Source organism: Mustela nivalis (genome assembly GCF_964662115.1).
Source record: "Mustela nivalis genome assembly, chromosome: 17".
Classification (NCBI taxonomy): Eukaryota; Metazoa; Chordata; class Mammalia; order Carnivora; family Mustelidae; genus Mustela; species Mustela nivalis.
This window is the reverse complement of record NC_139036.1, coordinates 29,179,822-29,204,115: the sequence shown is the minus strand read 5'-3', so window position 1 is coordinate 29,204,115 and position 24,294 is coordinate 29,179,822. Positions and strand designations below refer to the sequence as shown.

Below are 24,294 nucleotides of genomic sequence, written 5' to 3'. Positions count from 1 at the left end.
TTTTAAAGTTCTCTGTAAATATGTGGTCCACTTCTTCTGAACACTTAAATCAACTTTCTGATAAAAATTGCTTAGGTTGGGGCACCTGGGTGGCTCAGGGGGTTAAAGCCTCTGCCTTCAGCTCGGGTCATGATCCTGGGATCGAGGTCCGCATTGGGCTCTCTGCTCAACAGGGAGCCTGCTTCCTCCTCTCCCTCTGCCTGCCTCCCTGCCTACTTATGATCTCTCTCTCTCTGCCAAATAAATAAATAAAATCTTTTTTAAAAATTGCTTAGGTTTAGAAAAGAAAAGTAAAACATGTCTAGAGGCATGGGGCTGGCTCAGTGGGCGGAGTATAAAACTCTTGATCTTAGAGTGGTGAGTTTGAGCCCCACATTGGGTGTAGAGATTATGTAAAAATAAAATCTTTTAAAAAAAAAAGGAAACATATCTTATGGATTATTTCAGTATAATAAAAATGACTTTAACAGCATGTCCTTACAACTTGGGGTCTTGAACTACAGAATTTACTATACATTTTTTTGTTTTGGTTAGCAGTTTTATACTTACCATAACACTTTTTTGCTTTAGAATGTCATATAGGGACACCTGGGTGGCTCGGTCAGTTGGGCATCTGACTCTTGGTTTCAGCTCGGTCATGATCTTTTGGGGGTGGGATCAAGCCCCATGCTCAGCCAGGAGTCTGCTTGAAAATTCTCGCCCTCTACCTCTTCCCCAAGTTGTGCACACGCAGGCACTCTGTCTAAAATAAATAAAAAACCTTTTTTTAAAAAAAGAATCTCCTATATTCTTGCGGTTACCTAAGGTGTGCAGGCATTATTACTATTATTATTTCTACTACGACTACTAATAGGCTTTTCATCAAATGAGGAATGTGAGATAGAAGTCTGATTATATTCAGTAAGTTATTAGCATTTTCAGAAAACAAACCCACATTAATATCCAAATTACTGCTTGGGCATTAGTGATGCTACATTTTATAGAGAGGGACCAGAGACTTAATTTGTAAACTTGGGACCTTCCTCACAAAAATAATATAAACACTAGTTAAACTTTTTTGTGCCCATTTAGAATTAATAGCTATATGCTCTAGCCTTCTAGAATGATTTGTTGTACACCATAACCTTAAGTAAGTGGTTTTCTTACTATGATAAGAGAAGCAATGATTAAAAGAATTTGAGAAGTAGAATTCCTGTTTACAAAGGCATTTTTGAAGTCCCCTAAACGTCGGACTTAAAGAAAACAAAGGTTTTGCAAGTTGTACAGACAACCATTTGTCATCTCCTTTCATTTATTTATCACCCAGATATTCCTAATGAATCACATTCCAGACTAACCACTGACTCCTTTTGTTCCTTAGTGAAGGAGTGTGGCAAACAAATGTTTTCCCAGTGAATCAGCACAGGATTCTTGATTTTATTACCTTTGCCCTAAAGTTTCCAGACAAAACTAGTTGGAAGTTTTGCCTTTGGATTCTCACTTGACTTCTGTGTATGGATGATGGATTAGGCTATGAATTGACATTACAGATGTTGTACAAACAGCTCTAGTCTTTAGGAATGTTTTATCAGTTCTAAGGGAGCTGCCTAAGGTGAAGAATGTCTGTCCCCTTATCTTCCCTACAAAAACTCTTGCATACGCATACTGCACTTTTTTTTTTAAACATTTTATTTATTTTTTTAAAGATCTTATTTATTTATTTATTTATTTTAAAAGATTTTTATTTATTTATTTGACAGACAGAGATCACCAGTAGGCAGAGAGAGAGAGGAAGAAGCAGGCTCCCCGCTGAGTAGAGAGACCGATGTGGGGCCCGATCCCAGGACCCTGGGATCATGACCTGAGCTGAAGGCAGATGCTTTAACCCACTGAGCCACCCAGGCGCCCCACATACTGCACTTTTAATGTATTATCATATTCTCCATCTTGGTCGATAAAGAGTTATGCCCGAGAGGCTAACAATTAACTAATATGACCATTTTAGGTATTCCCTTTAAAAAAAAAAAATGGCTCTGCAAGAAACAGAGCCCTCCCCCCGCCCCCTGGGCGCCTGGTCAGGTCAGTGGATTAAAATCTCTGCCTTCAAATCAGGTCATGATCCCAGGATCCTGGAATCGGGCCCCACATAGGTCTCTCTGCTCCACGGGAAGCCTGCTTCCTCCTCTCTCTCTCTGCCTATTCCTGATCTCTCTGTCAAATAAATAAATAAAATCTTTAAAAAACAACAAACAAACAAACAAAAAAAAAAAAAAAACAGAAAAAAGAAACAAAGGCCCCCAAGTAAATCCAACAGTTAAGTTCAAAAACAGAAAACTTTTTTTTTTTTTAAATGAAGCAGCAGTGCACATACAAGTTTGTCATTTTACTAATATATTTTTTTTCAGTGGTTAACATGAGTATCTCACACCCTCCCTGCAAAAACCCTGATTTGTGTTCGCAGTACCAAGACTTCATTTTCGGGGCTTTAATAATTTGTCTCAGAGCTTTCAGTTTATTACTATCCCTGAAGTTAGAGTACAGATTGACCTCATAGAAGTATCTCTGTTAAATCTTTTTCAATCACTAAAACTTCCTTTTATACACTACTCATAAAAGAGTTTACATTGTAGAAGTATAACTTAAATCTTATCTTAAGAATATTTTAAAAGTTACAACACTTTTTCCACAAATACCTATATCTGCTCTTATAAGAAATTTTACCCCCAAATTAACTATGATTTTGCTCTCACCCAGACATACTATTCCCTGGCCAACCAAACATCTTTTATCCTGAACAAGGCAAAGTATTCCATGGTCAAAACTTTGGAAAATATAATGTCATACATCTCATGAGACTAGATATATGAGGTTTTGAACTGAAGCAAACAAAACCAGATGTCTGATATGTCACAAATAGCTGAACTATCTTATTGAGGTGACTTCACTTAGAATGACTATACTGAATTATTTAAAAACAAAACTAAACTAAAACTTGCCTCTTTGATGAGAGTATAACTTTTCGTTGCAATCTTAAAATTTAACCTCCTTATCATTGACAGGAACTTCTATTGACATTAATTAGGAACTCTTGGGGGTTATGAGTACAGTTAGTGAATGTTACTTTTGACTTGATCTCTAGGGAATTTATAGACCTTTATCTGACAGAGAATAACAACCTGGGCTGGATGTAGCTTTTTAGCTTCCTTTGATTACCACTTTATAGGTTAAAGGCTGCTGACCTTAACTGGAGATAATAACCATCAAGAACCTTTACTTGCCACTCTTCCTTAGGTAGTGCTCCTTGTATCTGTACCTTTCTGCATGGCACTTTCTTTTAAATGCCCTGAGATTCATTTTCTATCACATCATACGGTCTATCTTGATGAGTGTTTCATGTGTTCCTGAAAAGAATATGGGTTTAGCTATTGTTGGGTGGAGTGTTCCATATTGTTCAAGTGTTCTGTAGCCATACTAGCTGTCAATTTAATTGTTCTATCAACTACTAAAAGAAGGATATTGAAATTTCCAGCTGTAATTGGAGATGTTTATTTGTCCTTTCAGTTCCGTCAGTTTTTGCTCTATGTATTTTACACTCTGTTATTAAGTGCCTGCACACTTAGGATTGTTCTGACTTCCTGAGAATTAGTGTTTTTATCATTATGAAGTGTCATTATGGATCCTCTAGTAATATGCCCTGTACTCAAGCCTACTTTATCTGATATTAATATGGCCACTACATATTATTTATTATTTTAAATGGGTTATCTTTTTTTCATCCCTTTACTTTTACTTTTGGGTTTTGATGTTTAAAATGGGCTTCTTATAGATGGCATGTACTGAGTTCTTTTTTTTAATCCAGTCTGACACTCTCTGCCCTTCATTTGTATGTTTGGTACATTTATAATTAATGTAGTTGTCAATATGACTGGGTTTAAATGTATCCTCAAACTCTTTGTCCTACCTATTTCTTATTCTTCTTTTTCTATCTTTTTTTTTTTTGGACTGAGCTTTTTTTTTTTTTTTTTTTTTTTTTTTAGTATATATATCTGCTTTGCAATAGTATATTCTCTCTTCTTCTTCCCATACTATATGGTGGTGTTATCATATATTTTACTTTTACATATGCTGTGGTTTTTACTTTAGACAGCTAGTTTTTTTTTTTTTTAAGATTATTTATTTATTTAGTTGACAGACAGAGATCACAAGTAGGCAGAGAGAGAGAGGAGGAAGCAGGTTCCCCACTGAGCAGAGAGCCCCATGCGGGGCTTGATCCCATGACCCGAGCCGAAGGCAGAGGCTTTAACCCACTGAGCCACCCAGGCTCCCCTAGACAGCTAGATATTTTTGAAGAGATTTTTAATGAGGAAGAAAAGTCTTATATTATTTCCAGAACTCTTTAACTCCTTTGTGTACATTAAAATTTTCATCTTGTAGAACAGATTTTTTTGGCTTTTGTCTGAAAATGTTTTTAATGTTACTTTCATTTTTTAAATATATTTTCCTGGGATTCTAGATTTTTTTTCCCTTTTCAGCACTTCAGAGAAATAATTCCATTGTTTTAGGTTTGTATTATTCTGACTAGAAGTCTTATCTGTATTTCCCTGTAGATAATTTATCTTCATCCCTCAGATTACTTTTAAGATTTTCTCAGCATTACTGAGTTATAACAACTTGATTATATTATAATGATTTTCAGTGATTTAAGTTTTAATTTGTATTTGTTTTGACTGAGGTTTGTGGAGTTTCTTAGATCTGTGAGTTGGTGGATTGTTATTTTTCTTTTTTTTTAATAGTTTTTTTTTTTAAGATTTTATTTATTTATTTGACAGGCAGAAATCACATGTAGGCAGAGAGACAGGCAGAGAGAGAGAGAGGAGAAAGCAGGCTCCCTGCTGAGCAGAGAGCCTGATGCGGGGTTCGATCCCAGGATCCTGGGATCATGACCTGAGCCGAAGGCAGAGGCTTTAACCCACTGAGCCACCCAGGCGCCCCAATTGTTATTTTTCTGCACACACTCCTCCGCACTAACACACACTTTCTTCTCTCTTTCTAGAATTCCAGTTACATGTATAGTAGACTGGTTATTATTATTCCATGGGTTACTGAGGTTTATTTCTTTCATGGCCTTTATTCTCTATATCGTTTAGTTTAGATACTTTTCTATTCTCCTATCTTCAGGTTCTCTAATAGTTTCTTCTGCAGTCCTCTAATCTATTGGTAATCTAGCCAATGAATTTTTCTATACAAGTGTTTTATTTTCAGCCCTAGAAGTCTCTCTCTCTCTCTTTTTTTTTAAGATTTTATTTATTTATTTGACAGATAGCACAAGTAGGGGGAGCAGCAGAGAGAGAGGGAGAAGCAGGTTCTCTACGGAGCAGGGAGCCCAACATGGAGCTTGATCCCAGGATTCTGGGATCATGACCTGAGCTGAAGACAAATAAATGCCTAACCGACTGACCCACCCAGGCACCCCTAGAAGTTCCATTTTTTATAATTTCATTTCTTTCCTCATGTGTTTATGTTTTCCTTTAAATCAGGTATCAACAAACTTTTTCTGTAAAAGGCCATATTTTCAATATTTTAGACTTCGTGAACTATAGTGTCTTTCAGAGCTATTCAGTTTTGCTTTTGTAGCACAGTATTAGCCGGACACATTTGTAAATGAATGCACATGGCTATTCTTTGAACTTTATAAAACTATTGTGGGTCAGATTTGGTCCGTATTTGAAGTTTGCCAATTGCTGCTTTAAATCCTTGAACATATTTATATTGACTGTTTTTAGGTTCTTGTCTGCTAATTCCATTATCTCTGACATTTCTGTTTCTGTTGACTAATGTTTCTTCCAGTTATGGGTCATATTTACATGCTTCACAGATCTAGTTGTTTCTTAATAGATGCTGAACATGTATTATATTGCTGATTATATGGATTTTGTTGTCTTCCTCTACAGGGCATCAATTTTTTTGTTTTGGTGAGCAGTTAAGTTACCTATGGATCGGCTTGAGCTGTTTAAGTGTTTTTATTTATTTTTAAAGATTTTATTTATTTATTTGACAGACAGAGATCATAGGTAGGCAGTGAGGCAGACAGAGGTAGGGGGTGAGGGGGGAAACAGGCTCCCTGCTGAACAGAGGGGCTCCATCCCAGGACCCTGGGATCATGACCTGAGCCGAAGACAGGGGCTTTAATCCACTGAGCCACCCAGGCGCCCCTGTTTAAGGGTTTTTAAAAAACATGTTATGGCTATCTGGAGTAACTGTTACTCTAAGCTCTTTCCCCAAGGTCTTCCCTGAATGCTGTCTCTCCACTTTAGCTGGTTAAAGTACAAGTATTTTCTAGTTCTGTGTGAACTCTAGGAATTGTTTAGCTTACAACTCCCTGTTAGTTGTTTTCCCATTGCTTGTATTTTGCTTAGCCTAATGGAATCCCACGCTTACCTGCAAAGTAGCTTTGTATGTTAAAATCTAAAGGGTACCTTGTGCGTGTTTCTAGAGTTCTTTCTCTGCATCGCTCCCTCTTCATTAGTATCTGTCCCACAGAGTTAAGCTATTCAGCCTCCCTAAACTCAGGTTTGCTTCTGAACTCAGCAAGACCACCATGCTTTGTTTATTTATTATCTTTAGTAATCTCTATACCCATTGTGGGGCTCAGACTCACAATCCCGAGAGCAAGAGTTCATGCTCTTCAGACTGAGCCAGCCAGGTGCCCCAAGACCACCTTGCTTTGCTTGGGTTCTTTCTCTTTGGATTTTGCTATAGACATGAAATGTGTCTACAAATGAAAAGCCAGAGTCATCATAGGGTTTCCTCATTTGTATCCCTTCTTTTAGCAGTCAGAAATCATGTACTGCCTGTGATACAATGCCTGAAAAGAATTGCTCCATATGCTTTGTGCAGTTTTCTAGATTACTAGAGATGTAAAAGTCTGTACCACTTACTTCATGATCTGATTCAGAAACTCCCTAACTAAAGGCCAGGACCTCTAACCCATATATATCAATATCTGCATACTCACAGGACAGCGTAACCTCCTGCTTAGTACATTGTGAGGCTTTTTTATGTATTTCATGGTGGTTCTGTCCAGATAGCCTTCTGTCCAGATAGCCTTTTCTGCTTATACAGTAGCTGTTTGTCTTTATCCCTTGTTTTTTTCATTTAGTATAGTTAAAATGTGATTCTTTAATATTTGATACATTGCAGTGGGACTTGTTTTGAAAATAAACTTAAGAGGTAGATTGAATATGTGTAACCTTTAAAAATTATTTTAATTAACCATTTTTTAGTTTTGGTGTTTGTATTTTTTTCTGTAAACATATTTATTTCAGTCAACTTAGTTACATTTAGGAACCATCAGCCTATAAAATTAAAAAGAACTCGTGAGGTTTCTTATAGTTAGCATAGTTTAAACGAAATGGTCAAGGTACAGGCTAAACAGGCTCTTGAGAATGAACAAAGGATAAGAAGCTGAGTTATTTGTGTCTGTTTTTCTGGGAACCACCACATCTGCTCTAAGGCTGAGTAATCATGACTTATTAATGTGGTTATGGAAAGTATATATCGGTTTAGTTGTGTGAGTGAACTGTCCTTTCTTTAGGGAAAAAATTCTCATCAGGTTGCTGAAATTTTCCCTTTTTAGAATTATTTAAAATTGAAACTATGAATACGTCTTTTATCTTGGATAATGTGTTTGATCTGTTGAAGTACATATTTTTTCCATATTTCTAGAATAGGAATGTAGTTTTTTCTTTCCTTTGTTTTGCAGAAATCTTAGTTTAGCATCCAGGACTGTTTAATTTTGTTCACGGAGTGTTTATTTCTAGAGTTGAGGTGCAAACTGTTCCTACATCTTACAGGGGACAATTATGTAGGGCTATTGTGGACAAACCCTTGAATTTCTTCTGTTTTATTCACTGGTATCACATTTTTCTTTCGTGTTTTCAAATATTACAGGTGGACACTACAGTGTTTTTTTTAAATTGCATCTGATACTTAGCTATGTGTGCAGTAAGAAATTTTTCACCTAATTCAATTATTCTGAATTCCACAAACTTTCAACTTGTTTTTTTTTTTTTTTTTTTTTTAAGAACCACAAAGTAGGGGCATCTGGGTGGCTCAGTGGATTAAGCCGCTGCCTTCAGCTCAGGTCATGATCCCAGGGTCCTGGGATCGAGCCCCGCATCGGGCTCTCTGCTTTGCGGGGATCCTGCTCCCTCCTCTCTCTCTGCCTGCCTCTCACCGACTTGAGATCTCTGTCTGTCAAATAAATTTAAAAAAAGAAAAAATCACAAAGTAATAATTTCCCCCAAATGTGAAATCTCATATGCATATAGTATTCAAAGAAGTTGTGAATTTCATGGTTAATCATAACTTTTAAGGAAAATGTGACTAAGAAAAAAATGACTGATCAAAAGCAGTTACAGAATTATTTTTTAATGTAAATATTGCTATTTATGGATTTCTGTGAATTAAAATTCAAGGAAAAGAGAAATAGACTAAAAATTCACATGGAATTTGTTGGTCCAGAAAAAAAAGCAATAATTTTTTTTTAAAGATTTTATTTATTTATTTATTTGTGAGTGAGAGATAGCCTCATGAGCAGCAGCAGTAGAAGGAAAAGCAGACTCCCACTGAACAGAGACCCGCAATGTGGGACTCAATCCCAGGAGCCCGGGATTATGACCTGAGCCTAAGGCAGACACTTAACCTACTGAGCCACCGAGGCACCCAAAAAACTAATAATTGATTAACTCAGTGCTAAGTGTAGAACTTCGTTTTTTGGATTTTATGTGTACACACAGTGCCGGTTGCATATAGGGAGAAACATAGCTCAGATTTATGAATATATTTTTCCTATTAACATACAACAGAGGGGTGCCTGGGTGGCTCAGTTGGTTGGACGACTGCTTTCGGCTCGGATCATGATCCCGGAGTCTGGATCAAGTCCCGCATCGGGCTCCCAGCTCCATGGGGAGTCCGCTTCTCCCTCCGACCTTCTCGTCACTCATGCTCTCTCTCACTGCCTCTCTCTCGAATAAATAAATAAAATCTTAAAAAAAAAAAATGCAACAGAAAGTTTTGTTTTAAATCACATTTTATGGTTTTTTTTTTAAAGATTTTATTTATTTATTTGACAGAAGGAGAGAGACAGCAAGAGAGGGAATACAAGCGGGGGGTGGCGGGGAGGGAGAAGCAAGCCTCCCATGGAGCAGAGAGCCCAATGTGGGGCTCGATCCCAGGACCCTGGGCTCATGACTGAGCCGAAGGCAGATGCTTAATGAATGAGCCACCCAGGCACCCCAAGATTTTATTTATATATTTTAGAGGGACAGTGATAGCGACAGAGATAGAGCACAGGTGGGGAGAGGGGCAGAGGAAGGGGGACAAGCATACTCCCTGCTGAGCAGGGAGCCCAACTTGGGGCTCAATCCCAGGACCCTGGGATCATGACCTGAGCCAAAAGCAGATGCTTAACGGACTGAGCCACCCAGGTGCCTCTGAACCACAAATTCTTTTACCTTATGATTTAAAAAGCCTCTTTTATATACAGAGACCTCTTACTGTATGTGTGTGTATACAGAGAGAGCAAAAGAAAATAAAATTTTGTGTACTTTTTATATATATAACATAAGTTCAGATTATATTATTTATAACATTATATAACTTAAAATTTTAATATTTTATTTATTATCCTACAAAATTTTATTCTACAAATATAGTATTTTTCTTCATAATAACTAATGGCTAGTACATTTTGAGGGCTTAGTCTAAGCTAAGTACTTTATATGAGTTATTGACTTAAACCTTACAATATCCCCAGAATGTAGATTCTGAAGATATTTGATGATTTCCATTTTATAGATTAGGAAAGCAAGACTCAGAAAGTAAGTGGCAGAGGCCAGAACCTGAACCAGAACATCTGGCTCCAGAAGTTATGGTATGGCCACTATGTCTGCAGAGTGTTTTACCCTGTGTGTTAAAGCAACCTGTTCAGGATGTCCAGGGTTTAGCTCTGACACCTCATGAGAACTTTGGAAATTATTCTTAGATTTTATTGACATATTTGATTAAATTTGGAGTTTTTTAATTTTGGAGCTGGATAGAACTGTGAGTCTAATTCTTTTGCCTTGCTGAAGAGTAGACTGAGGTCTGGAGAGGTTAAGTGACTTTGTCCAAGATGGTTTAATTTCTGACCCTTAATTTACTGTTCTCCCAATGGTTCCTAAACCTAGCCTATTAGAACCTCGCCTATTTGAAATTCTAAAGGAGCTTGTTTAAAACATACAAGTCCCCATCCCCACCTACTGAATAAATCTATGCTTAGGGGACCCAGGAATTTATATATATATATATATTTTAAGATTTTATTTATTTATTTGAGAGAGAGAATATGAACGGAAGAAGGGTGGAGAGAGAAACTGACTCCTTGCTAAACGGAGAGCCTAATGTGGAGCTCAGTCCCAGCACCCAGGATCATGACCTGAGCCGAAGGCAGACACTTAACCAACTGAGCCTCCCAGGAGCCCTGGAAATTTATATTTTTAGTAAACCCCCTACTTGGTTCTTATGCACACCCCTCACCTTGGCATACATGTGCACTTGAGAATGATTGTGTTTAAGCCCTTATCACACATCTAATATTAATCCATTTTAACTGGTGTGATTATTATTAAGTTTTGTAATGTTTTAAAGTAAAGGTACGCAGCAACACAAAAGCTTCCATGGAAAAACTTGCTTTAAAAGAAAAACTCAGGGCACCTGGCTCAGTCAGTAAGTGTCTGTCTTCAGCTCAGGTCAGGTCTCAGTGTCTTGGGATTGAGTCCGACATTGGGCTCTCTGTTCAGAAGGGAGTTTGCTTCTCCCGCTACCTCTCCCCACTGCCCATGATCTCTCTCTCTCTCTCTCTTACACACACTCTCTTTCAGATAAATAAATAAAATCTTAAAAAAAAAAAAAGAAAGGAAAAATTCACTGATACAACACTTTCATTTTGTTTTAGGCTGTATTATCTTTGGGGAAGATAAGTGAGGTAGTTGCTTCACCAGCTATTTTTAAGTGAGGACAAAAGGCAGTATTCTCAAATTATGCCTAAAAGAAGAGGGCACAGGAAGTTTTTATCGCAGGCTATAACATTCTTGCAAATGAGAATATAGATAAAATCAGAATAAAGCCAGAAATCATGGTTTCTAGGGCCTGGTGTTGGGGGAGGAGATTGATTACAAAAGGACACCAGGGAATTTTTTTTTTTTAAGATTTTTTTATTTATTTGACAGAGAGAGAGAGATCACAAGTAGGCAGAGAGGCAGGCAGAGGGAGAGTGGGAAACAGGCTCCCCGCTGAGCAGACAGCCCGATGCAATCCAATGCCGCAGAGCTCTATCCTAAGACCCTGAGACCGTGACCTGAGCCAACAGAGGCTTAACCCACTGAGCCACCCAGGTGCCCCAACATCAGGGAATTTTTTGTAGCTATGGGAATGTTCTATATCTTGATTGGTTGTGGTTATACAGTTGAATATATTTGTCAAAATTCTTTGAACTACAGATATAAAAACAGTGACTCTTACTCTATATAAATTATACCTCAGTAAATCTGAAGTTTTAAAAAAAAGCAAGCCAGGAAGAAGTTCTGAGCAGTATTATATTTTCAGATTACCAACTGCAACTTGAAATATTTAGTTAGATCGATTCTTGTTCTTTAAAAGCTAAGATTTTTGGGATGCCTGGGTGGCTCAGTAGGTTAATTGTCTGCCTTTGGCTCAGGTCATAATCCCAGGGTCCTAGGATCAAGTCCCACATCAGGCTTCTTGCTCAGTGGGGAACCTGCTTCTCCCTCTGTCTGCCTCCTGCCCCCCCCCCGTTCATGCTCTCTTTTTTTCTCCCTCTCTCTCTGACAAATAAATCTTTTTAAAAAATAAATATATAAAAGCTAACATTTTGGGGGGTGCCTATGTGTCTCAGTTGGTTAAACATCTGACTCTTGGTTTCAGCTCAGGTCATGATCTCACAGTCGTGAGATTGATTCCCATGTTGCTTAAGATTCTCTCTCTCCCTCTCCCTTTGCCCCCCTGCCATAAAAATAAATAAATAAAAGCTAAGATTTTTCTCTTTACATGTAGTAATTAAGGTACTGTTAAAATGACATGTGTGTTGATAATTCCTTTTGCCTTAATATTTCTCACCAGCGGTTTCTCATATTTGTTTTATAGGGTCCACATATAGCTTCAGTTACATTAGCTGCTTATGAATGCAATTCAGTTAATTTCCCTGAACCACCCTATCCTGATCAGATTATTTGTCCAGATGAAGAGGGCATTGAAGGAACCATTTCTTTGTGGAGCATCATCTCAAAAGTTAGGATTGAGGCCTGCATGTGGGTAAGATGTTCATTTTCATCTTTGTCTAAAATTAACCTCACTATCTTGATAACTTTGTTATAGTTCATTGAAATTGAGTGCAAATATGTATCTACTTAGCAAGTCTGTAGATAATTAATTCATGTAGCCACCGGTTATCCATTTCTAAGAAAAACCGTTTAGAGTTTCCCCTATTCATGAATGACATTCAGAAGGAAGGCATGAAGCCATAGGTACCACAAAGCAATGGATGCCAAGTAGACAACAGGAGGGAAAAGGAGTACAGATAATCCAACTGTACTATTTTGCAAAATTTTACCAGTGTTTATAAATTTGATAAACACATAGCAAGTGGTTATGTATCAGACCCACACTAGTAAACATTATGTCTCTCTCTTATATTCAGATACTCTGTGTTTATTCTTAGAGGGCTTATTTCATTTTCTGAGTTGTTAATGATACTGAAGTAAGGTCAGATATTTCTTAATAAACCTTACTTTACTGTAGTAAAGTATCAGACTATATGGCTGTTGTCTGTGGTGAGCTTATTTTCAGTTGTACCAATTTTTTTGTTTGTTTGTTTGTTTGCTTAAGTACATTTTGGGAAGCTTTTGGACTATATGTTCAATGGCAGATTATTTTAATCTATACAAAGCATTCTTTTTTTTTCATTATGCCAAATTCACTCAAGTGTGTATTTTTTTTTAAGATTTTATTTATTTATTTGACAGAAAGAGAGATCACAAGTAGGCAGAGAGGCAGAGAGAGAGGAAGGGAAGGGGGCTCCCTGCCGAGCAGAGAGCTCAATGCAGGACTGGATCCCAGGACCCTGGGATCATGACCTGAGCTGAAGACAGAGATTTTAACCCACTGAGCCACCCAGGCACCCCTCAAGTGTGTATTATTGAGGAATAGTTCCTTTACTAGAGACTTCCTGTTATCATTTGAATATTTTTTTATTGTTTGGACTCATTAAGTTATGTTCCCTTTAACTCTTTTCCCCTGACAGTGTCTTATAAAATAAAATATATGGAACAGATCATTTCAAAATCTTAACTAAAATGAACTTGAATACCATACCCACAGAAGAGGCAGAGTTTTCAAATACATTATGTTTAAATGTTAGTGAGTATTTTGGGTGTGGGGGTTTTTTTCAAACGATTGTCTTTGGTTTTAGTCTAAGTTATTTGTCTGTTACAGTATATATACTATAACCTAGTATGTTATATTTTAAGAGAATTACAAAGGAAATGCCATATATTGAATTTGTTGAATATGAAAGACAGGAAAAATTGTCATACTTCCTGTTACTCTTTTATAAATACTGGAAACAAATTCATTGTACTAGTTGTATATGTTTTATAAATTTGACCGCATTAGTCTTTGATGAAAAATATTATTAAAATAACAGAAGATACTAGGAACATGCTAGAAAGAGACCATGTGTATAGATTTTGGTTTTCAGTTTTGCTTTTGTTCTTTGATAAATGATTTACATGGCTGGATTAACACTAATGCCAACAAAGAAAAACTTCCATTGCAGCTGGCAGTAATAATTGCCTCTTCTAACTCCTATAGTTCATATTGTCTGAATGCTCATTTGGCTTGGCTCCATGCATCTCTTAAATTAGTTAATTTGGCTGGTATAGTGGCTTACTTTCCCAAATTTTATGCTTCTAAAAAATATAGACTGTACCTTAAATTTATTATCCTCATAGCAATCAGCATTAGGTATTGCATATTGCTATTCATGTTTCCTCCTTTGAAATTATTTGTCATGTATAAAGTATAGCACATACCCAGTTAGGTTTAAATCGGTTCCTTTTGTTCTCAACATTTATATGGATAGTCCTTCCAACAAAAGGTGCTGGGAAAACAATATTCACATGCAAAAGAAAGAATTTGGACCCTTCCTTATGCCATATGTAAAAATTGACTCAAATTACATCAAAGACCTAAACTTATGAACTGAAACTATAAAACTCTTAGAGGAAAATGTAGAGACAAATCTGCATGATGTCAGATTTGGCAGTGGTTTCTTAAATATGACACCAAAAGTATAGGCAACACGAAGAAAACTTGATGAATTGAACTTCACTAAAATTAAAATCTTTTCTACATCAAAGAACACTAATAATAGAGAGAAAAGACAACCCACAGAAAGGGAGGAGATGTTCATAAATCATTATCTGATAAAGGTTTAATATCCAGAGTGTTTGAAGAACTTCCACAACTCAACAACAAAAGACAAACAGCTCAGTTAAAAAATGGGCAAAGAACTTGAATAGACTTTTCGCCAAAGAAGATATACAAATGGCCAGTAAGTGCACAGATTCTCAACATCATTTAGTCATTGGGGAAGTGCAGACCCAAACCACAAGGAAATATCCCTTTACACACACTAGGATGGCTGTTATTTTTTTAAAAAGAAAACAAGTGTTAGGATGTGGAAAAATTGGAATTCTTAAAGATTCTTGATGAGAATGTAAAGTGATTCAGCTGCTGGGGAAAAGAGTTTTGTGGATTTTCAAAAACTTAAACAGAATTACCATATGACCCTCCTCTAATTCCACTCCTACATAGTTACCCACAAAGAATTGAACACTGGGACTCAGGTGTAAATACAGATACTTGTACTTCACTGTTCAGCAGCATTATTCACATTTTCAGAAAGGTGGGAACAACCCAGTGTACCTCAGCAGATAAATGGATAAACAAAATGTAGGTGACCATCCACTGCCATGGCCAGGCCAGGGGCTGCTTTCTACTATTTAGGCGTCTTATCCAGAGCCGGCCTTAGGCTTGGTCCCCTGTGGGGTGCACGGTACTATTTCCGAATGCCTACAGGAAGTAGGTCTTTGACAAGATCAGCAAACACCAGTTCTTACACAGCTTGGCCCTATTATGGGTGCCCTCATTGCAGAAAGTCCCTCTGGACCGGTTACTGCTAGCCTCTGGAACCACCTTATTCTGCACATGCTTTTACTACCAGACTCTGGAGACCCGAGCATCCAGACTTTAGTCCTTGTAAGAGGGAGCCTGCTAATCTTAGGCTGATTAGCCTGGCTCTTTGAGCATCCTTCATTTGATTTCTGGGTCCCTCTTTAAAGAGTTGGAGCAGGGAGAGGATTAAAAGAGAAAGGCAAAAAAAAAAAAAAAAACAAATCAAAACCCCACTTTTTTTGGTAGTATATACATATAGTGGACTGTTATTCATCCATAAAAAGGAATGAAGCTCTAGTTCGTGCCACAATATAGATGAACCTTGAAAACATTATATTGAATGAAATAAGTCATTCCATAGAAAGACAGATATTGTATGATTCCACTTATGTGAATTGTCAGAAGATTCAAATTCATAGAGACAAGAAGTAGATTCGAAGTTATCAGAGCTGAAGGAATGAGAAGTTAATGCTTAATAGGTACAGAGTTTCCATTTGGGTGATGAAAAATATTGGAAATAGATAGTGATGAGGGCTGCACAATATTGTGAATGCAAGTAGTGCCACTTAGTTTTATATTTTAAAATGGTTAAATGAGATACAGTCATAAAAAGTTCATGCTACTGAGGTTGGGAAACCTAATTTAGAATGTGTTGGCCTTGATTCTTAGAGTTTTACCCTTTCACAAATGTCCCATTTATGTTCATATGTTTTTTTCAAGAGAATGTCTTGCTTGATTAAAAACATATCTTATTTGAAATTTTTATCTAATTTGTACTTAGCAAAGTAAAATGTCTTTACAGACTTCACTATCATTATAAATGTACTGAATCAGTAAAATCATGAAAATACAAAATACTTTCAAATATAACATAAAGACCAGGGTTACCTTCAGTTTCAACTTGTTCATATGGATCTTAGGAGCACGCTAAAATGAATTGTTTGTTACTGTTGATCATTAGTTACTCTTTTTCATTTGGAACCTTTTGATCTTCCACAATTTGGCTGTATCACCAATGCAAGGCTTCACAAACTTTTTTACTCATGAATTCCAGTAACAGTTATTATGTGTCCAAGCACTGGAGATTCAGAGTGAGCAGAACTGAACAGTCTCTACCCTCATTCTAGTGAGAGAAATAATTATCATGAAAAAAAATGTATAAGTAAATATTGTGGAAAAATTGCATATAAAAATGTGAAGGAAGAATCTGTATAACACAAAAATTTTCCCTAATTTGTGATTCAGGGAAGATTTCCATGAAGAAGTAACATTTCATTTCAGACCTAGGAATGATAAGGAGTAAAGCAGGACTGCAGGGCAGGGAAGAGAAGAGCTTGTGTGTTGACTTTCAAATAAAGAGCATCACATTTTAAGGTCATTTATATGTTAAGTTCATGGTTAGAGAGTGTTTATTGTGGTAGTACAAGCATAATGTAAGTTTTACCATTTTAACTATTTTTTTAAGATTTATTTATTTTAGAGAGAGTGAGGGGATAATCTCTATTTTACTTTCTGCCTTTTTGAATATGTCTAATCTGGATATCCCATATAAATGAAATCATATAACTTGTTTTTCTATGCTTGGCTTATTTCACTTCACATAATGCAAGTTTTGTCCATGTTGTAGCATATGTCAGAAGTTCATTCCTTCCTGAAATCATTTTAAAACTGACCCAAGGGAAACTGGAAACAAATTTTCTCTTCTATTTGCAAATCAGTCTTGATAATTCTGCTAGAATTGTACTTTTTTTTTTAAACATTGCTGTAAGAGCCCTGAATTTCTCAATGGTTTCAAGCTTACCCTCCTAACTTCTGCTTTTAACCTCTGATTTATGTTTGTAATTGGAATATGTAATAGAAAAATGATTTTGTTTTAAAAAAGTATTAATACACAGATAATACAAAATTATTGTAATTTCTGAGAGTTGGCATGTGTAAAATTTTCTGCTCTCCAGAGTTTTACCATTAAACTTATGATTCCCAACATGGAAAAGCAAAATGCTGCTGATTTGCTTGTGAATCCACTTGAAAAAACTTTTTAAGAGCATGAAAATTCAGGACTTTTCTCCTCCCCCAAATCTTTGAGTAAAGTTGACACTCCATGGGTGCCTGGTCTACTCAGTGAGTTAAGTATCTGCCTTAGGGTCAGTCTTAATCAAGTCCTGCATTGGGCTCCCTGGAGAAGTGGAGCCTGCTTCTCCCCTTCTCTGCTCCCCTGCTCCTGCTCTCTTGATCACTCGCTGTGTATCTCAATTAAATAAATAAAACCTTTTTAAAAATTGACACTCCAGGAAGATACTCTCCTCTTGGTTTTGCATATTTTGTGCATGTTAAACTCTTTTCCAGTTCAAGAAGCAGGGACTTCAGGGTAATCAATTGATAGGGAGCACATAGTTTTTAGAAGAGCTTTCTGAATTATTGCTTGACTAAAAATCACTTGTCTCTTTGTTTTGCAGTAAAGGAAGCCAGTTATTTCTTCCCTTTAATTAAACGTAGGCTGACAGTTTTTAGTGTTCCACAGTTCTGTTTTGAATTTTTGTTTTGATTTTGCAAGAATTCTAAAATTGTTTTGTAAGAATCATGAGATTATGGAACTTTAGTATCTAATTTGAGATAAATGACTAAATAAACTTCATGTCTAGAATATAATGTGTTTGGGGGAACCTGTCTGGATGACTATATTTCTTTAATTTATTGGCATAAAAAACAGATTATTGACTCGTGATCACCGTTCTTGTTTTTTGATATTGTGGAAAAACATGAGCAGAATTAAACTATTAAAATAAATATGGTCAACCAAGTATAAGTCAGTATGTAGCTCTTGATTTCATTTCTATCCATTATTACTTCCTTTTTAGCTTTAAGGAAACTTGTCATGAGTTTGAATCATATGATTGCTTTCAGAACTATTGGCCATTTAAGTTAACAGGTTTTAAGAGAAGTTCATGTTTTGAGTAAAATGTTGTAATTAACTTTTCTTCTGTTTTTTTGTAGTGGGAAAATATTTAAGTGTAGAGAATTATATAATTAGTTTAATATATTATCACTTAACCTCAGCTAATACTAATTCCTTGCTAATATGATTTATCTATATCCTTTGTCATTTGTCAATTATCTTGAAGCATATCCTATATAACATATCACATTTCATCTGTAAATACATCAATATTAGGACTTAAGCAAACTTTATTACATCTAAGAAAATTTAGGAATAGTTTCTTCAAATCAGTTACCCCATTAATGTTCAGATATTTCTGATTATGTTTATTTCCTTATTTTTCGTTTCAGATTTATTTGTTGTTGAAACTGGGTTGTTTATCAAATACAGTTTCCCACAGTCTAGATTTTACTGATTGTATTCCAATTGGCATAGTTCTGTTCCCTGTGTTTCTTGTGAGTGATAGATTGAGAGGCTTGAAAAAATCTTTTTTGACAAGAACACAGTTTATAGCCTTATGTAGTTCTATCATAAGGTATAATAATGTCTGATTATCTTTCTTTTTATGATACTAGCACCATTATTATACAAGTCCATTATTTTATTAAGAGTTATAAACTAGGGATATTCCAATCATATCATTTTTTCCTTTAGTTATTGACTAGAATATTTTTATAAAGAGAAACCTCCTTTTCACCAATTTGGTTACCCTGAGATATTCTTCAGATAAATAAGGAATGATAAATAATGGATTCTTTCCCTTTTTTTTATCATTTTTTTAAATAGTTCTCTGATAGCCTCCAAAGTTGACTAATGTTAACTTTTTTGTTTAACAAAATATGATTTGTGTTCTGTTCATATATCTTTCAATGTATTGTCTCTCCTCTCTCATTTCTCTCTGTGTTCTTTAGGTAGAGCCTGATTCTTTTGACACTTAAGTATATTCATTTTCAGAACTCTTGTTTCACATGTGGATAATGCAGTTTCATTTGGAGATTGTTATTCCACACATCAGAATATAACACTGTGAACACAAAATGTTTGAATTGATAATGTTTCTTAGGGATTCTTTTCAAGACATTTGCTGACAAAGTCATATACAGAATGAATAGAAAGACCTAAAATTGCTTCTGAGAATTACCATAGCTTTTCATTCACTATGACTCAAGATGAGAAGGATGGTTCAAAGTTGAGGATTTTCCTCGAGACTGTGTACCTTTTACAATATTATCTTGCATTTGAGCCTTTTCAACCCAAACCAAGTTCCTGATTCTTTTACCTTTGTTTTCATCCTTATGTCCTAAGCTGATTGAAAAAAAACAATGTCTTCAAAAACAAGAGTCCACAAAGTGACTGAAACATGAGTCACTCAATGTCCTGAGGAAATTAACATTTTTCCTGTGGTAAAAATTAATCCATTCTAATGTTGAGTTTTCAAGGGGCTTCCTGACCACGATTTGTTTTAGCTCTGCACAAAATAAAGTTATATTGAGATTAAAGCAACACTCTAAATAACAGAAGGTTTCCTAGAAAAAAAATTTTTTAAATATTTTATCTAACAGTTCTACTGGTGAATACTCTTTACCAAATCATTTGAAAAGGGGAAAAAAACTGGCAAAATAATTGTAAGTAGAGATGCTAGAGAACTAACATTAATTTCTTATCTGCAATGCACCAGGTATTGTCTAAGAGTTTAATGTATATTATCTTGCCTGGCATTGCATATGTCAATATTAGGGCCAGGATTCACAGTTATGTTCTCTTGATTATGTAGTATATGCTTTCCTCCCTAACGTGTGCATCTTAACTTGGTTTTGGTAATGGAGAAAAATGTAGATTTGATCTGTTTAGTGACACTGTGTTGGGAACAGAATCTCATGTGAATATCTGGTTTTGCACATAGGGCATCGGTACAGCAATTGGAGAGCTGCCTCCATATTTCATGGCCAGGGCAGCTCGCCTTTCAGGTGCCGAACCAGATGATGAAGAGTATCAGGAATTCGAAGAAATGCTGGAACACGCAGAGACTGCACAAGTAAGAACAGTAGAAAAAAAAAACAAAAACAGAATACTTTAATTATCCTTAAAGAAGTTATGGTTAAGGTAAAATTATTAATAGATACTTTGAAGAAGAAAACTGCCAGACTAAAAATAAAAAAGACATGGTGTGGGATAGAATATTCAGAAAAGCTGAAATATAAAAGAGATTATAATCTTAATTTTAGAATAGAGAGATACAGAAAGTCCACAAGACAACTCAGACTAAGCCGAAACACCTGACCAGAAACCAGGACAAGTTGTTGTTGCCAATGAAGTTAAGGAGTCGAAACATTTCTTTTTCCATTATGTTTTCTTAAGTATTACCAGGCAGACAACTAACTAAATAAGGGGGACAAGTAGGTGGGTCAGCATATGAGTCCAAAATAGTCAAACTTCTGGCTAACAGAATGTTTTTGAGAATAACATCAAAATAGTTTACCATGTTTAAAGGAAATTATTTGAGAACTCCTAACTAAGAATCATTACAAGGGTGCCTGGTCAGCTCAGTTGGTAAAACACGCAGCTCTTCATCTCAGGGTCATGAGTTCGAGCCCCACGTTCAGAGTAGATATTACTTTTTTTAGAAATGGTTTTTGGGGGGTGCCTGGGTGGCTCAGTGGGTTAAGCTGCTGCCTTCGGCTCAGGTCATGATCTCAGGGTCCTGGGATCGAGTCCCGCATCAGGCTCTCTGCTCCGCGGGGAGCCTGCTTCCCTCTCTCTCTCTCTGCCTGCCTCTCCATCTACTTGTGATTTCTCTCTGTCAAATAAATAAATAAATAAATCTTTAAAAAAAAAAAAGAAAGAAAGAAATGGTTTTTGGGGAGCACCTGGGTGGCTCAGTGGGTTAAGCCTCTGCCTTCAGCTCAGGTCATGATTTCAGGGTCCTGGGATTGAGCCCTTTCTCGGGCTCTCGGCTCAGCGGGGAGCCTGCTTTCCCCTCTATCTCTGCTTGCTGCTCTGCCTACTTGTGATCTCTCTGTCTAATAAATAAATAAAATCTTTAAAAAAACACAAAAAACGGTTTTGGGGCACCTGGCTGGCTCAATCAGTAGAATGTGTGATTCTTGATCTCGGCATCATCAGTTTGAGCCCCACATTGGGCGTAGAGATTACTTTAAAATATATTTATGTATTATACATATATATAATACATACACAGACACACATCTATATTTTTTACTCGTTTTTTTTTTAAAGATTTCATTTATTTATTTGACTGAGATCACAAGTAGACAGGCAGGCAGAGAGAGAGGAAGGAAAGCAGGCTCTCCACTGAGCAGAGAGCCCGATTCAGGGCTTGATCCCAGGACCCTGGGATCATGACCTGAGCTGAAGGCAGAGGCTTTAACCCACTGAGCCACCCAGGTGTTCCTTATTACGTTTTTAAGAAAAGAAAGGATAATTACGATAAACTACCTTTAACAGTGGGGGGTGGGGTTAAGGCTGAGGCCTTTAAACCTAAATATAAACTATATATCAACCTATATCTTAAACATTTTTTTAAAGATTTTATTTATTTGACAGAGAACACAAGTAGGCAGAGAGGCAGGCAGAGAGAGAGGAGGAAGCAGGCTTCCTGCTGAGCAGAGAGCCTGATTTGGAGCTTAATTCCAGGACCCTGGGATCATGACCTGAGCTGAAAGCAGAGGCTTTAACCCACTGAGCCACCCAGGTGCCCTCAACCTATATCTTAATGTTATAAAACCAGTGTTTTATTCTTTGCAGGAAAATTCCTAAGAATAGTATTATTTGATTGAGTCTCCATCTTAGGAATGACAGTAGAAATCAACATAGACAAAAATAAGAAAGATATGAAAGAGAGATCCCTTCCCAGTTGTGTTCATGAACCTATGAAATGAAATTGTTTGAAAAATTGTCTTACTGTTTTGTATTTATAAGTGCGTGTGCCCACATAAGTACACACACATTTTTATGAGGAACAAGTTCATAGTTTTCTTTTCAGTGGAATCTGAGACTCAAGAAACCATTACCCTGAGGGAAAGAAAATATATGTATGTATTTTTTTTTTTTTTTTAAAGATTTTATTTATTTATTTGACAGAGAGAGATCACAAGTAGATGGAGAGGCAGGCAGAGAGAGAGAGAGGGAAGCAGGCTCTCTGCTCAGCAGAGAGCCCGATGCGGGACTCGATCCCAGGACTCTGAGATCATGACTTGAGCCGAAGGCAGCGGCTTAACCCACTGAGCCACCCAGGCGCCCGTATGTATTTTTTTTTAAAGATTTCATTTATTTATTTGAGAGAGAGGGAGCGAGAGAGAGCACAGCAGGGGGAGCAGTAGAGGAAGAAGGAGAAGCAGGCTCCCCGCTGAGCAGGAAGCCTGACATGGGGCTCAGTCCCAGGACCCTGAGATCATGACTTGAGCCTAAGGCAGATGCTTAACCATATAAGCCACTAAGGTGCCCCAGAAAACACATTTTAATGACAGATGGGCTTTTTATTTTTGTAATTTTTTTAAAGATTTTATATTTATTTGATAGACAGAGAGGGAACACAAGCAGGGGGAGTGGGAGAGGGAGAAGCAGGTTTCCTGCTGAGCAAGGAGCATGACCATGGTGCGCAGTCCTAGGACCCTGGGATCATGATCTGAGCTGAAGGCAGATGCTTAATAACTGAGTCACCTAGGCTCCCCAACAGATGGACTTTTTAAAAAGGCATTATTAGGTGGAAATCCACTAAGAACAGTTACGGTTTTTAATTGAAAACAAAATTTTCAAATATGAATATAGAATAGCCAAATAACCAGATATAAAACAAATGAACCAAAGAGCTATGAGCATTTGCTCTGTGTGGAAAGAGACAAGTTGGCCTTGGTATTTGCTTTGCCTTATCTATCAAGCAGATACTATGTCTCTTCTCCTCATGTCCTAATATTTATATAATAATTGTTACTAATAATTGTTACTAATATAAACAACTCTTTAATTATTTTTAATGGTTTTTAAAACCCAGTATCTAATTTGAGCCTTGTGTTAATAACTAAAATAGTATGGAAAGATACTGTTCTTCTAATCTTACAGAAAACTTCAGATCTAGAAGTTGGTACCTCCCTAATTTTACACTTAGAAGTAGAGCTAGAACCAGAACTCAGAATGCCCATGTCATTAGTATATTCCAACTACTGAAACCGTGTCCATCCATAGACTAAATGGCCAAGTATCTTCAACAGCTGATAGATCTGAAATGGTGGCAATAGTTAGTGTATGTCATATAACATTTCAAAAACTCATTTTTTTCATCTATATAAAATCAAAAAGCTAAAGTAGAATAAGTCTAGTAGACTTATATGCTTGTAGTTTTAAATTTTTATGCTGTGGATTAGATGCCAAACGGGTCTAAGTATTGTTCTCTGTTAAGTCAACTAATACACTATCACTGTTTTCCTTTTTCTTTTTTTTTTTTTAAGTTTTTATTTTGGAATTAACATTTTTTCATTTGCATAGTTTTTTCAGTCTCTTCTCTCCCTTCTACCAGCTCTGTAAGACACCTTTCTATATCACTTTCCACTTGGTAACACCTATAAAATATTATCAATTCTATTTTCTTCTTGATTGTCCTCACTCAGGAGCTACCCTCTCCCCACACAATGCAATCAGGACTGCAGTCTCTTGGATTCCCTCTGCACAGTTGCTTCTTTTTCCATTTGGATCTCTTCTTCTGTTTTTGTTTGTTCTTATTTTTTTTCGTAATCTTTACCCCCAACATGGGACTCAAACTCAGTGACTCTAAGATCAAGAGTTGCATACTCTACGGACTGAGCCAACCAGACACCCCTTGTTTTTTTCTTTCTTGCCTTATTCCTTCATTTTGGTTGAATACATTTTACCATAGTTTCCTGATGGAAATTCTGAAAATTCTGTGTCCTTCATTCATACTTAATCAAGTAACTAAATGTAGTATTCTAAGTTGAAAATCATTTTTTTAACTTAGAATTTGGAAGTCATTGCTCAGTCATCTTCAGACCTCTGGTGTTGATATTGATGGAGCTAATGCCATCCTGACTTCTCTTCATAGGTATTCTTTT

At 36.5% G+C, this 24,294-nt stretch overlaps 1 protein-coding gene and 1 pseudogene across 6 annotated transcripts in view; both read left to right on the top strand.

Annotated features, from left to right (window-relative positions):
• The window catches only part of VMP1 (vacuole membrane protein 1), a 136,253-nt gene that overhangs the window by 47,074 nt on the left and 64,885 nt on the right, over window positions 1–24,294 (top strand). For 3 of the 5 annotated variants that reach the window (XM_082705935.1, XM_082705936.1, XM_082705939.1), the window contains 2 exons: window positions 12,184–12,351; window positions 20,115–20,246. In XM_082705935.1, the coding sequence (XP_082562061.1) occupies window positions 12,184–12,351; window positions 20,115–20,246 (300 nt within the window). The remainder of the gene's footprint in view (window positions 1–12,183; window positions 12,352–20,114; window positions 20,247–24,294) is intronic. The other 2 variants (XM_082705938.1, XM_082705937.1) reach the window with 1 other exon arrangement.
• LOC309851131 (transmembrane protein 256 pseudogene) lies at window positions 14,786–15,925 on the top strand (annotated as a pseudogene). Its single transcript has one exon. The product of its transcript is annotated as a transmembrane protein 256 pseudogene (transcript).